This window comes from Thamnophis elegans, chromosome 7 (genome assembly GCF_009769535.1).
Source record: "Thamnophis elegans isolate rThaEle1 chromosome 7, rThaEle1.pri, whole genome shotgun sequence".
NCBI lineage: Eukaryota > Metazoa > Chordata > Lepidosauria > Squamata > Colubridae > Thamnophis > Thamnophis elegans.
In genome coordinates, this window is record NC_045547.1 from 82,223,886 (window position 1) to 82,237,731 (window position 13,846).

The window sequence follows — 13,846 nt, forward strand, 5'->3', positions numbered from 1 at the left end:
TACTAAAGCTGCTATTGTGCTGGTATCTGAAACTAAAACTGAAAGTGAAACTTCTCTGCTGAACTACCATGTTGGAAACCCTGCTTTTGGCATTGTATATTTACTTAATGTGCTATATTATATATCAAGAGAAGTTATTGAATCCTGCTGAATTGGTTACTGGTGCTGTGCTTTCTGAATGTGATTGCTGCTACAAACTCTGACACGTCCTTGCAGCAAAGAGCGGATTATTGCAGCTTGGTTCAGCATAAACAGCTGATTGTCAGGTGGATCGGCCTCCCCGAATAGCCCCAATCAGCTGTTCCAGGCTGCAGGGATTGCCACAAACCATCACCTCCTCCATGCTCGCGTTTTTGACTACATTTGGTGTAGCCAAATTTTCACCCTCTTTTAGGGGGGAAAGTGTGTTTTATACTCCGAAAAATATGTAATAAGGTATTCTGCATCAGGCTTAATTCAGTCACGTACCTCTGGAACATAGTTGTCTTGGTTCGTCATCAAAAGAAAACCCCCATCATCAAGAATGACGCAGTCAATGTGCTAGCAGAAAGAAGAATCACAGAATATAATACAGTTCCAAATAGCCTCCACAAGTAAATCAGTGTCCGAGGCAAAGTATTGCTCAAAGCTCCAATTGATGAAGAGAGCCATGTTGGCATATCTGGGAAACCCAAATCTGAAAGCTTCCCGGTTTCCCCCACCCAGTTGAAAGTTCAAGATCTTTCCCCACACCCACAAGCCCATCCCATGGTCCAATCTCCCACTGCCATTGCTGACAGATTCCTCCCATCCAGTTCCGGTCAGGTGCAGAGACAAAGGATGACCTTGGCTTTCTAGAAAGAATGTTGTTATGGCTACCTATCATCTAACTCCGTACAATTCCCTCTCCCATTTTCCCACTGTAGAAAATGCATAGTAGAGTAATAGAAAGTGTGGCAGGTCAAAGATCCAAAAGGAAAGAGGGCTGCAGGCCTGACAGAAACAATATTCCAGCTGAGTACAGGTAGCTCTCAACTTACAACCACCGCTGAGCTCAAAACGTTGCTAATTTGTTAAGTAGATTTTGCTCCATTTTTACGACCGTTCTGTGAATCACCACAGCTCTTAAATTAGTAGCACGGTTGGTGAAGTGAACACCATTGGTTTCCCCATTGTCTTTGCTTGTCAGAAGGTCACAAAAGGGGATCATGTGACCCCCCACCCACCCGGGACACGCAACCATCATAATGAGAGTCAGTTGTTGAGCGTCTGAATTTTGATGACGTGATCCTGGGGATACTGCAATGGTTGTGTGAAAAGTGGTTGTAAGTCCCCTTTTTTCAGTTGCCGTTCTTGCTTTGAACAGTCACTAAATTAACTGTTGTAAGTTGAGGACTACCCGTATAAACAGAAAAATAATAATGCAAGATCTTATTCACAGGTTGGATAATCATGTCCTTTGGAGTATAAAACACTGCCAGTATAATTGTTGGAATATTTTGGGAATAAATTACAATGGAATATCTGTCTTAATGTTTGTGGCCATCCATCCATTATCTATCTATCTATCTATCTATTCTATCTATCTATCTATCTATCTATCTATCTATCTATCATCTATCTATCTATCTATCTATCTATTCTATCTATCTCTCTCTATCATCTATCTATCTCCCTCCCTCTCCCCCCTCTCTCTTTCTCTCTCTCTCACGCACACACAGCCCTCTCAAGCAGCCTCTAGTTCAAGTAGTCCAGCCCAACGATGGGAGCTCCACAGCTGCAAAACAAGAAATTCAGAAAGAATGTAGGAATCGAGGAAGGTTCAAACGTCAGCATTCCACACTCCAGGAACTCTGCCTTTGCTCCTGACCAAATGCCCCTCCCTACAGCGTCTCCTTAAGTCTCAATCTCCAGGTGTGCCTTGTGAAGAGGGGAGGGGGCACTCCCCTCCCGAGTAATTGGGTCAGTCTGCCCTGTTCTCGCCTTTTCTCCACTCTCCGTGCTCGAGGATCAGGAGAGGGTGGTCCTTGCACATCCTCTGAGCTCTCATGTTCAGTGCTTAGCCTCTCTTGGTCATCCTTCCCCCCCCTTCCTCCTTGCCTACAAGCCAGCCCAATCCTGAAAGACCCTGGCCTGACTCGGCCTGCCCCCCACCCCATTTTCCTCCGAAGCCAAGTGAGGCTGTCCCCTCAATCTCCATTGGCTCCAGTTCCAGATTGCCTTCCTCCGCAGATTCAGGTTCCGACGGGGGCATGACACACTGCTAGAGAGAAATCCTCTAAGGATGGTCTCCAGCACGAGTGCGAAAGCTCGGAAGACAAAACCTCCATCCCGGTGACCGACCCAGATTGGATCCTGCAATAATGTTAATGCTTAACGTTGACATGGCTGCTTCGAGAGTCCAAAACCACATGACGTACTTGTCCCATTATAAATCTTTATAAACAGATGGCATGTTAACGATGAGTTTATTGGGATAAAGGAAATCATCTGTTGCCTCTCTTACCGGACTGTTCTTTTCACATCCGCAAAGCTCACTCCCACTTTTACACTGAAAAAAACGTAAGAAAACAAGGGCATTCATAAAACCATTCCTCTTTCGAAAACAACGAAGACACAATATGCATGGCATTATCCAAGTTGGGAGAGAGTTTCCCAAGATTAAGCAGATGCTGGGCCAAGAAACCCATACATTCTTTTTTTTACTGCTCCTCTGGCGGAGACCTGAAGGTCTAGAAGAAGAACCAGACCTTCAAACTTTATGGAACATCAACATGGTGGAAGCCATAGAAGTTTTGGTTCAGTATTTCTAATCTATATCTATACCTATATCTACCTATCTACTTACCTATCTACCTATTACCTACCTACCTATCTATCTATATATCGCTCTGTATCTTTATCTATATCCATCCATCCATCTCTCTGTATCTTTATCATCTTTATCTATCTATCTATCTGTCTGTCTGTCTGTCTGTCTGTCTGTCTGTCTGTCTATCTCTCTCTCTCTCTCTCTCTCTCTCTCTCTCTCTCTAAATCTCTCTGTATCTTTATATCCATCCATCCATCCATCCATCTCTCTGTATCTTTAACTTTATCTCTATCGTCTTTATCTATCTATCTATCTATCTATCTATCTATCTATCTATCTATCTATCTATCATCTATCGATCTATCTATCTATCTATCTATCTATCTATCTATCTATCTATCTATCTATCTATGCCAAATACCACTCACTCATCACAACAATCTCCAGAACCGTAAAGTCCATAAAGTGAAATTTGGCATGTTCCTCTTCGCTTCTAGGTGCTCCCTAAGAAAGGATTTTTCAAAACGACCATCAGATCATTAGTATTTCTTATGTAGTAATTAACACGCTCTGATGCTAAGGAGTTCTACTCCCCCTCCCCACCTGAAAAGAACCTCTGTTCCAACTGCCAGTTGCCTCACATTCCGTTACCTCAGTTCAAACTGGCAGATGTTCCACTCCTTCACCTCAGGAGCGGTCTGGGGCTCCTTACAGTACTAAATGTCGGTACCTCGCCAAAATCTCTACGCCTTCCACCTATGGAACCGCTTCCGGACTGAAGGCGGCGGGAGTGATATTCCCTTATGTTTTTCAATCACTGACCACCATTCAGCCAACGGATTGTGAACCGAATTTCTCCGGTATAGTCGAATCACATAGTTTTGTCACGAAGGACGGGTGTCTAGCTAGTGTTTTATAGAAAAAGAGCTGATAAGGTTGCAAGAAGCAGCTCCGGGAAAACTGGAAGTGAAGTCTAGCGAACTCACCTGATCCTTTCGTGGTGATTGTAGTGAAATTTGTCATCCAGCTGTTCAGATTGATTTTTACTCCAACAACTGACGAGAAACACAGGTAGCATGAGAAAATGAGTAGTATCAACATGGCAAAAAGGATGCACAGGTAGTCTTCGACATACGGCACTTTCACTTAGTGGCCATTCAAAGTTACAACGGCACGGAAAAATGGGACTTAGGACCAATTTTTCACACATACGGCCGTGGTCACATGATCAAATTCGGACACCAGTTCATATTTATGACAGTTGCAGAGTCCTGGGTCCCGTTTTGTGACCTTCTGATGAGCAAAGTCATTGGGTGCGACATTCACTTAACAACCAGATTACTAACTTAACAACTGCAGTGATTCACTTAGCAACCATGGCAAGAAAAGTAACAAATTTTGGCTTCATTGTGGTCGTGTCAATGACTACTTCTATCTATCTATCTATCTATCTATCTATCTATCTATCTATCTATCTATCTATCTATCCATCCATCCATCCATCCATCCATCCATCCATCCATATCTCTCTATCTCTCTATCTATCTATCTATCTATCTATCTATCTATCTATCTCTATCCATCCATTGACCCACCCACTCCCCATCCATCCTTCTATCTATCTGTCTGTCTGTCTCTATCTATCTAATCTATCTATCTATCTATCTATCTATCTATCTATCTATCTATCTATTCCTATGTATCATCTAAATCTATATATCTTTGTCTATCTATCATCTGCCTGCGTCTCTGTCTGTCTATCTGCCTGCTTATCTCTATCTCCATCCATCCATCCCCTTCCATCCATCCATCCATCCATCCATATCCTGTCTAATCTCTCTCTCTCTCTTTATCTATCTATATTCACCTACCTACCTACCTATCCATCCATCTCTCTTTGTCTATCATCTGCCTGCCTGCCTGCCTGCCTGCCTGCCTGCCTGCCTGCCCATCCATCCATCCATCCATCCATCCATCCATCCATCCATATCCATCCATCCTCATCCATCCATCCATCCATTCATGCATCCATCTATATCCTACTAATATCTATCTATCTATCTATCTATCTATCTATCTACTATCTCTATCTATCTATCTCTATCTATCTATCTATCTATCTATCTATCTATCATATCCATCCATCCATCCATCCATCCATCCATCCTCCATCCATCCACCCACCCACCTGTCTATCTATCTTCTGGAAATAATTTTTCTTTTCTTATACCATTCTCGGAATTTTTGGTCTCCAGAATTCAGACCTCATCATCCCCCCTTAGATGATTCGAATGCTGCCTGCTTTGTCCTTATGACATTTGGAATTACTATGGTCCATAAGGAGTCCATATCTCCGTGCGGAGGGAGAGCCCCATTCTTTCCTACCTGCTGGTTTGAGGAGTTTTCCGTTCACGGTGATCTTCACAGCCTTGCTTACCATGATCCCATCTTCATAGATGCTTCCTGAGGATTCAGGAAAAGAAAATAGAGATTGATTTGCCATTATGACGTGTCTCTTTATCAGTAGTAGCACCGGACAGCCCTTGACATGGTACTTCACCCGAACCGGTAGTAAAAAAAAATGCTTAAAAAGTTTTTTTTTAAAGTTCTGAAGATCAGCTGTGTGACAATCAGCTATGATCCTTGGAAGTTTTTTTTTAAAAACTTTTTTTAGCATTTTTTTAATGACTAATCAGTTGTGCGACAATCAGCTGTGCCTGATTGATGAGTTTCCTGCTTGTTGCAGGGGTCATTTTGTGTGAAAGTCCAGCTGTTTTTACATTTTGTGTGAGTTAGTTGTTCAGCCGTGTCCAACTGGCCCTATGACCACCAAGCCATGCCCACCAAGACACACCTACCAAGCCATGCCCAGAAAACTGGTAAGGAAAAATTTTGGGATTTCACCACTGCACTGGTCCATTAAGAATCAATCATTCACCCCCCCCTTCCTGGGCCTTGAGTTTGACCCCCCTGATCTAAATCTAATCCAGCCTGCTAACTAACTGTAATTCTCCTAGATGTTACCCTATATCCCATTAACGAAACTGGATCTGCACTGTGATTAAAAACTTCCCAACCTTCTGCATTTTGCTAAAGAAGTCCATGCAATTTGTTGTGGCCCAGCAGGAGCCGTTGGAGCTGCCACCAGACTCCGACAGCGAGGGGCCCTATGAGTCGGCTCTGGAGGATGTTGGAGGACCCTGGACAGGGTTCCGACTCCCGAGGCAGGGCGCAGAGAGCTTGTTGGCCACCAGGAGGCGCCTGAGCCTTGACCAGTGGGGAGGAGACAAGGGAGTGTGTTTCCTGACGTCAGCAGTGAGTTGTCCCGGACGCCCAGCACCGAAGAGCTAATAGGCATCAGGAACAGTTGTGCAGTACAGGAGGTAATTGCACTCAGCTGGTGGTAATTAGGCTCCTCTCCAGACTAGTAAAAAGGACTGCTTGTGCACACGCCCCTCTTGCAGAAGTCACACAGGAAGTGAATGTTGGAGAACATTATTGTGAGCTGGTAGGCTGGATTGCTGCCCACGCCTTATCTGTGCTGATGCTGCCAAGGACCTGTCATGACTGTTAATTAAATGACCGTAACTTATCTTTGGCTCGGAGTGTGTTTGTGGGTGTGGGACGAGTGGGGGTCAGAGCACAATATTATAATAGAACCTGCACTGCCGAAAAGAGATTGTGAATATTGTGAGCACCCAGTGACTTACGGTTGAAGAACGGAGCTGTGACAGATGTAATTTTCATGATCTAAACTCCTCTTGTAGAAACTCTGCTCATATGTTATCAGCGTTTTCCGTCCAATATTCGCCTGCACTAAACGTAAGACACGCATATTAATTTTAATTGCAATTCCCTGAGGGTCTGTTTGTCTGTTTGTTTAAATGCTGGTAAGGGCAATTGTTACTCAAGGCAGAGAGCCAGGTGTCAGCTCTGGAGGCCATCTTTAGCGCTGTGGGAAAACGGGAGGAGAGTTGCATGGAGTTGGCGGAGATATTTAGCCATAACAATATGCCGTTTCTTGGAGTCAGGACGTTCAGCCTGCACCTGGAGAGGCATGACTGGGGGTGGGGATATCTCCAGTTGGGATGGCGGGTTGATGGGCCATGTGATGGATATGTAGGTGCAAGGGAAAGGGGCTTGACTTTCCTATTAGGTGGGGAAACCCGAGGGGGCTTTCAGATTCAGGTTCCCAGAAGAGAGAAGAAAGATGGGAAGAGAGGGATAGGAGAGAGGGCAAGGGGGGAAAATGAGGAGGATAAGGAGCAGTGGAATGTAGAGAGAGGAGAAGGAGAAAGGAAGGGGAAGTAAGGTAGGAAAGGATGATGGAGGGAAGAAAGGAGGTAGGAGAGAGGGTAGAAGAAGAGGTGTAGGAGAGCAGAAGAGCTAATAATGGGTTTTTATCTTTCTGGGCGTTGATGAACAGAGGAACTGATGTAATTACTACTTAATACAATAGGATACTGATATGTAATAGTATATACATGTGATTGTATGTTAGGAAAAATGGAAAATAAAAAAAGTATATTGCAGATTCGGGTTTCCCAGTTGACATCACGACTAAAATAGAACTTTGAGGAACCGAGAACTTTGATTCTACCAAGACTTGATTCTTCATTCCACCGTGTCGGTGGGGGCGTTTGCAGGAACTCTGGCCTCAAATCAGACATTGTAGCACATGGCTCATTAGCAAACTCGCACTACTGAAGATTAGTGACCCATTTACCTTTTGGGATATACGCGGGTGATCCCACCATCCGTAGCTACGAAGCGTGCTGTGATCCCCTCCCTGGACAGAGAAAGATTTTTAGATCAACATCCATTGAGAAGAAAAAGCCAAGATTCTTGAGAGCTTATTTGGAATATACCGTATATATACAGTATATTACCACTGTCTCAGGTGATAGGGAGGAGAGCTTGTGGCTTAGAGGTTAATATAACTGCCTAACGTGTAAAATCAGCCCAAGTTCAAATCCCAGTAAGGGTATGGCTAGCTGATGAGAGCTTAAATAGCTTGAATAGATCTATATTAGTCCTCTCTTCATTTATTTATCAGCAAAAATGTAACACCAAAATGGTTTCTTCGGCCTGGAAGGTTCCTGGAGTGGGGTTGAAAGGCAAAAGTATGCTTCCTCCTATATTTGGGCATATCAGGTGCTTTGACATAACACACACACACACACAACACAGACACACACACGTGTGTGCTTGCATGCATGCATGTATATATAAATAAATAATAGCAATTTCAACCAAACTTAGTGCACAGATGACTTACTCTCAGCAGAAAAAATACTGTGGATAAGACACCCTTCGGGTGTGTTCTGTTAAGATACAGCCTGTTGTGCCCTAAAGTGGCTTCTACCATACTGCCGTAAAATGGCTTCTACTATACAGCACAGTGGAATTGCCATGATAACTCTTCACAGTCCTCCACAAGGAGCACACTCTGGTAAGGCGGAAACCCCACCATTAGAAATTACTTTTAGTCTGGACATTTTCCCCCTATAATAAATGCCTGGCAATGCTGAATTATCGGCTAGTGTTCCTCTAAAACAGAACAATGAGCTTGCAGATTCTTTGTCTTGCCATGTTATTCCTTTTGAGTGGATTGTTCAAACTAAGTTTCTGATCCGATAGCTGAAGGCAGCATGAGGATTCAGAAGTGAGAGCTATTCATGGTCTGGGTAGAGGAAAAGAAGAAGGAACTCCAGGTCGTGCTTACTCCAGTAATTCTGGACCAGGATCACTGTGAAGCCTGCATCCAACAAAGCTCTCATCACCAAGCCATTACCTACCAGGAAAAAAAGAGGAGAGGAGATTGGAAGAGGAGAGGAGAAAGGAGAAGGAAAGGAAGGATGAAAGAAGGATAGGAAATGAGGAAGAAGGGAAAGAAAGAAGGAGGAAGGGAAAAACAGAGAAAGGGAAGGTATGGGTGAGATAAGGAGAGAAGAGATTGAAAGAGTAGAAGAAAGGTATAAAGAAGAAGGAAAGGAAGGATAAAGAAGGAAGGAGAGAAGAAGGGAAAGAAAGAAGAAGGAAGGGGAAAGGGGAAAAGAAGGCAGAGGTGAGGAGAGTGGAAGAGAAGTGGAGAGGATAAAAGAAGAAGGAAAGGAAAAATAAAAGAAGGAAAGGAGAAGAGGAAGAAGGGAAAGAAAGAAGGAGGAAGAGAAAGAGCAGAGAAAGGGAAGAGAAGATAGGAGTGAGGAGAGGATATGAGAGATTAGAAGAGGAGTGGAAAGGATAAAAAAGAAGGAGAGGAAGGATAAAAAAGGAAAGGAGAGGAGGGAGAAGGGAAAGAAAGAAGAAGGAAGGGAAAGAGCAGAGAAAGGGGAAGAGAAGGTAGGAATGAGAGAGGATATGAGAGATTGGAAGAGGAGTGAAAAGGATAAAGAAGAAGTAAAGGAAGGATAAAAAAGAAAGGAGAGGAGGAAGAAGGGAAAGAAAGGAAAGAAGGAAGAAGGGAAAGAACAGAGAAAAGGAAAGAGAAGGTAGGATGAGGAGAGGTGAGAAGAGAAGATAATCATTTATCTACTATTAATACATTATTAACGAAGGGACAAGATTGGTAAGATTTTGGTCCATCTACTATATCCGAACATTCCCAGTTGTTTGATTCCATTATTGTGTTTTAATTAAATCGATGCACTTTCAGTGTTATTGTCGGGGAGCAATTCGAAAGACCATACTTACATGAAGGGTTTTCAGGTGAATATGATCCATAAATTCAATGAAATTCTGAAGAAATACAGTATTGTTATCTGTTATTTTCACTGTGCTACAGTAGTCCTAAAAAAAGTAAATTAAAAGATGAAATTTTCATCCCAAAGCTACACTGGGCAATCAGCTATCATGTCATGCCTAGCCCTTAGCCTAGCCCTTACCCTAGCCCTCATCCGACTAGACATACCCAGTTCCTGCAACCGTTCTTCCTATGTTTTAGCCTCCAGTCCCCTAACTCTTCGTTGCTCTTCTCTGCACTCTTTCCAGAGTCTCCACATCTTTTTGATAGTCTGGTGACCAAAACTGGATGCAATATTTATTCCCAATCCATTCTTTAATTCAGTAAGGACTTACTCTTGTCTTGCTCTGCTTATTAGATAATCCTATTCTTCCAGACATAATTACTACATCAATCAAAAGGCATTATTTAATATTTAGCAAGATGGAGATCAACCAGCAAAGATGACTGACCTTGGTGCTAAAAATGTATATCCGAATTCGTCAAAGGATTCTCGCTTGAGCGTTGCAATAACTGCAGAGAGAAAAGCGAAACATTCAATGAACAAAATTCCCTTCTTGATAGCTTTGATCGACAGGCTAAAAATGTCTAACCGCAAAAAAAAACACCTGGATGAATTCCACATTTAATTCCACGGGTTACGTAAGGCACCATGGCCAGTCTTCGTAGGCAGCCCAGATGAGACACAAGCATATTCAGTGTTCTTTTCCTAATGGCTATAACTCAAGATCAAGGTTTTCGTATTAGATGTGGAATAGATCCAATTCTCAAAGAGCAACTTAGGAAAAAGAAACACAATCCGAAATTGCCGCAACTTAAAAGCGAGCCGAACGATCGTCAGAGGCGTCGACAGAATCCAGAGATTCGGGCAAACGTGAAGAAATGGGTGTGTTGTGATGTCACAATGCAAGCTCTGCCCTTAAGCCAGCTGTACAAAGGAAACAGAATTAGCACTGTGACATCACAACAGCCCTTTTTTGTGTCATTGGCAATTGTGGGATGATGAATGCGCGGTGCATTCTCTCTGCCACCTCCATCAAGAATGCCCAGGTTTGGAACGACTTGGGGTGGAAGAGTCAAACTCAACCCAAAAAGCGTTTGCAAAATGGGTCCTAACTCAATTTATTTGACCATCGTTGCATTTCAGGATTGCTTGAAACGCATAAAAGGTTCCAGACCGGAAATAAAATGAAGATTGTTTGCAAAAAAATATAAATAAATTAAAAAACCACGCAAGGATCAGAGAGTGACAAGACACTGGGGGGGGGGGGGGAACGATGGGGCAGAGGGATGAGAGGTGAAATGTCATTTTAGACACGTTTAGCCTTTATTTGCCTCTATAATACCCAACCAGCATTGGGAGGGAAAACACAAAACCCCTTTAGGGACCTACACAAAGGGTGGCAGCCGAGAGTGAAAAAATGAAACACAACGACAAACATCCACAATAATGCACGGAGGGGAATTAGCAACAAGAATGTATATACTTGCCCTTTTGGACTGTGTTTATCCATCAGAAAGAGAAGGCAAGAAAACAGAAAAAAAAACCAGGTAAAACAAAAGGGTCACAAGCCAATATTTTATTCAACTAGCCACGTGAATAAAAATATTTGGCAGAGAGAGAGAGAGAGAGAGAGAGACAGAGAGACAGAGTAAAGAGACCCAGAGAGAAAGAGAAAGAGAGAGAGAGAGGAGAGAGAGACAGAAGACAGACAGACAGAGGAGAGAAAGAGAGAGACAGATGAGACAGAGAGAAAGAGAGAGACAGAAGAGGAGAGCGAGAGGAGAAGAGAGAGAAAGAGAAAGATAGAGAAAGAGAGAAAGAGAGAGAGAAAGAAGAGACAGACAGAGAAAGAGAGAGACAGAGAAAGAGAGAAGAAAGTGAGAGAGAAAGAGAGGGGCAGACAGAGAGAAAGAGAGAAAGAGAGAAAGAGAGGGGCAGACAAGAGAGAAAGAGAGAGACAGAGAGAGAGAAAGAGAGAGAAAGAGAGAGACACAGAAAAGAGAGAGACAGAAAGAGAGAGAAGAAAAGAGAGAGAGAGACAGAAAAGAAGAAAGAGAGAGAGAGAGAAAGTGAGATGGAGAAAAAGAAGAGAGAGAAAGAGAGAGGGAGAGAGAGAGAGAGAAAGAGCGCAGGTTCAGTTTTTGTACAGCTGTATTCTGCAGGAAAACAACAACAGTATTTCTGAAATTTTGGTCAAGTGTATTTTTAACGGACAGCTAGTCCTCCATGTACAACCACAACTGAGCCCAGAATTGTGTCGCTCGGTGAGAAGTTTGTTCAGGGAGTTTTTGCCTCCTGCTTTGCAACTTTCCATGCCCCGTTTCTTAAGTGAGTCACTGCAGTTGTTCAATTAGTGACATGGTTGTTAATGAGTCCAGCTTTCCCCCCTCGCTTTGCTGGTCAGAAGGTCACAAAAGGGGGTCGATCATGTGACCCTGGGGCGCTGCAACCATCATAACACGGCTGCTCAGAAGGTCGCAAAAGGGGATCGCGTGACCCCGGGACACTGTAAACAGGGTGGGGTTCAGCCAGTTAGGGGCGAACTGGATGCTAATTTTACGATCTGGTTCGCTGAACCAGTACTTGCAAGAACTGGCTGGCCCCACCCATCCCAGGTCCCACACAGCCCGTTTTGGATACCAGGTAAGTACAGGGCTCACGTGGAGGCTCTGGGAGGGTGGAAATGGGCCTACCAGAAGTTCTGGAAGTCTGGGAAAAGGCACATTTCTGGCTTCCAGAGCCTCCGGAGCCTTGGAGGCCGTTTTTTTTTGCCCTCCCGGAGGTTCAAGGAAAACCTCTGGAGCTGGGGAGAGTGAAACACCCCCCTACCGTGCAGGAAGCCAAGTAGGCCATGCCCAACGTAGCCACACCACCCACCCAGCAACCAAGCAGAGAACCAGTTGCTAAAATTTTTGAATCCCACCCCTGACTGGAACCGTCGTAAATCTGAACCCTACATCATAAATAAATCACGTGACCCTGGAGGTGCTGCAATGGCCAGAGGAGTGAAAAACAGTCATAAGTCACTTCTTTCAGTGCCGTTATAACATTGTAAGAGCCAGTAAACAAACTGGTTAGTCAGGGATTGCCTTGACTTCTATAGACTGTGGCTATTTCTACAGACTGCCTAACGGTGAAGCTCATTCTCAAATTATTTAGCAAGTCAGCCTAAGGCAATCATCTGATCGTCTTCTTTTGCAAAATGATGAGAAATAATAAATTCTGCACATATATTAAAAGGGGGAAGGGTGATATTCATGTGGTCATACCACCCCTTTGACTTTTGGGAGCACATTTGGGACAACCATGATGTTGTAGCCCGCCAGTGGCCAGTGGAGCTGGCAGCAGATTCAGACAGTGAGGAGGGTTGGGGAGGAAGATGGGCCAGTCCTGGAGTCTGGGGAAGGCTCGGATGAGGGCTCTGTGTCGGAGGCAGAGAGGGGGCCAGGGCCATATGCCAGTTATCAGCTGCCTTCGGAGTCAGAGATCAGTGAGGCAGAAGAACAGCAGGAGCCTGTTCCCAGTGTGCGCATGCACAGAGCTGCCAGACGAAGGGAACAGCTAAGCAACCAGGGTCGACTTGGGAGTAAAGCTACAGGTGGGTGGTGATTGGCCCCTCCCATAGGGAATAAAAGAAGAGCAAAAGGGGAGTGGGCTTTTGCAGGAAATAATTCATTCCTTAGTTCGTTTCAGGAGTGTGAAGATCTGTCCCTGAATCTCAGAGACTCTGTGCCCAGCCTTTCCTTGCAAAGCACCTCAATTGGAAAATTTTACGTGGCAGCTTTCCAAGCTAGATAAGGTCTGTGGTCATAGCTTCACCTTTGAAAGACAGTTGGTTTTATTTTGTTTTGTTTTTTCTGATTGTAAATGAGAGGAATGTACATTCTTTTAATAAAAAGGGGTTTTGTCAGGACCAGGAATCTACTTTGTACTTTTTGGGGAAGCCTAGATCAGAACAGATGACCTGCGTGACTCAGAACCTCCACAGACAGTTCAATGTATGCCAATTAGTGTACGTTTAAAGTGACAATCACGTTATTCTTAGCCTAAGAAAATCTCCAATAGACATCAAGCATGAAATAATTATTTCACATCTGCAGCTGTTCTGGTGCACTTTACAAAGCAGTTTTGCTAGATTTCCAACCACCCAACTTTACAACTCATTGATGAGCTATTCAAAACATTACTTACGGTATCGGACCCTACAAAACAACAATGAATATGCAAAGCATGATTCTCTGGGTACGTAAACCAAGAGAGGAGAGGAGAGATTGACTTAAAGCCCGTAGGGTATCAGAATGTATTCGAC

At 43.8% G+C, this 13,846-nt stretch overlaps 1 protein-coding gene across 1 annotated transcript in view; it reads right to left on the bottom strand.

The window, feature by feature from the left end:
- Positions 1-13,846, bottom strand: part of CACNA2D1 (calcium voltage-gated channel auxiliary subunit alpha2delta 1) — a gene marked incomplete at its 5' end in the record, with an annotated part of 139,216 nt that overhangs the window by 24,384 nt on the left and 100,986 nt on the right. The window contains 12 exon segments of the mRNA XM_032221893.1: positions 469-540; positions 2,486-2,535; positions 3,778-3,846; positions 5,177-5,254; positions 6,502-6,523; positions 6,525-6,575; positions 6,577-6,607; positions 7,518-7,580; positions 8,501-8,585; positions 9,485-9,508; positions 9,511-9,580; positions 9,982-10,046. Coding sequence (XP_032077784.1) covers positions 469-540; positions 2,486-2,535; positions 3,778-3,846; positions 5,177-5,254; positions 6,502-6,523; positions 6,525-6,575; positions 6,577-6,607; positions 7,518-7,580; positions 8,501-8,585; positions 9,485-9,508; positions 9,511-9,580; positions 9,982-10,046 — 680 coding nt within the window.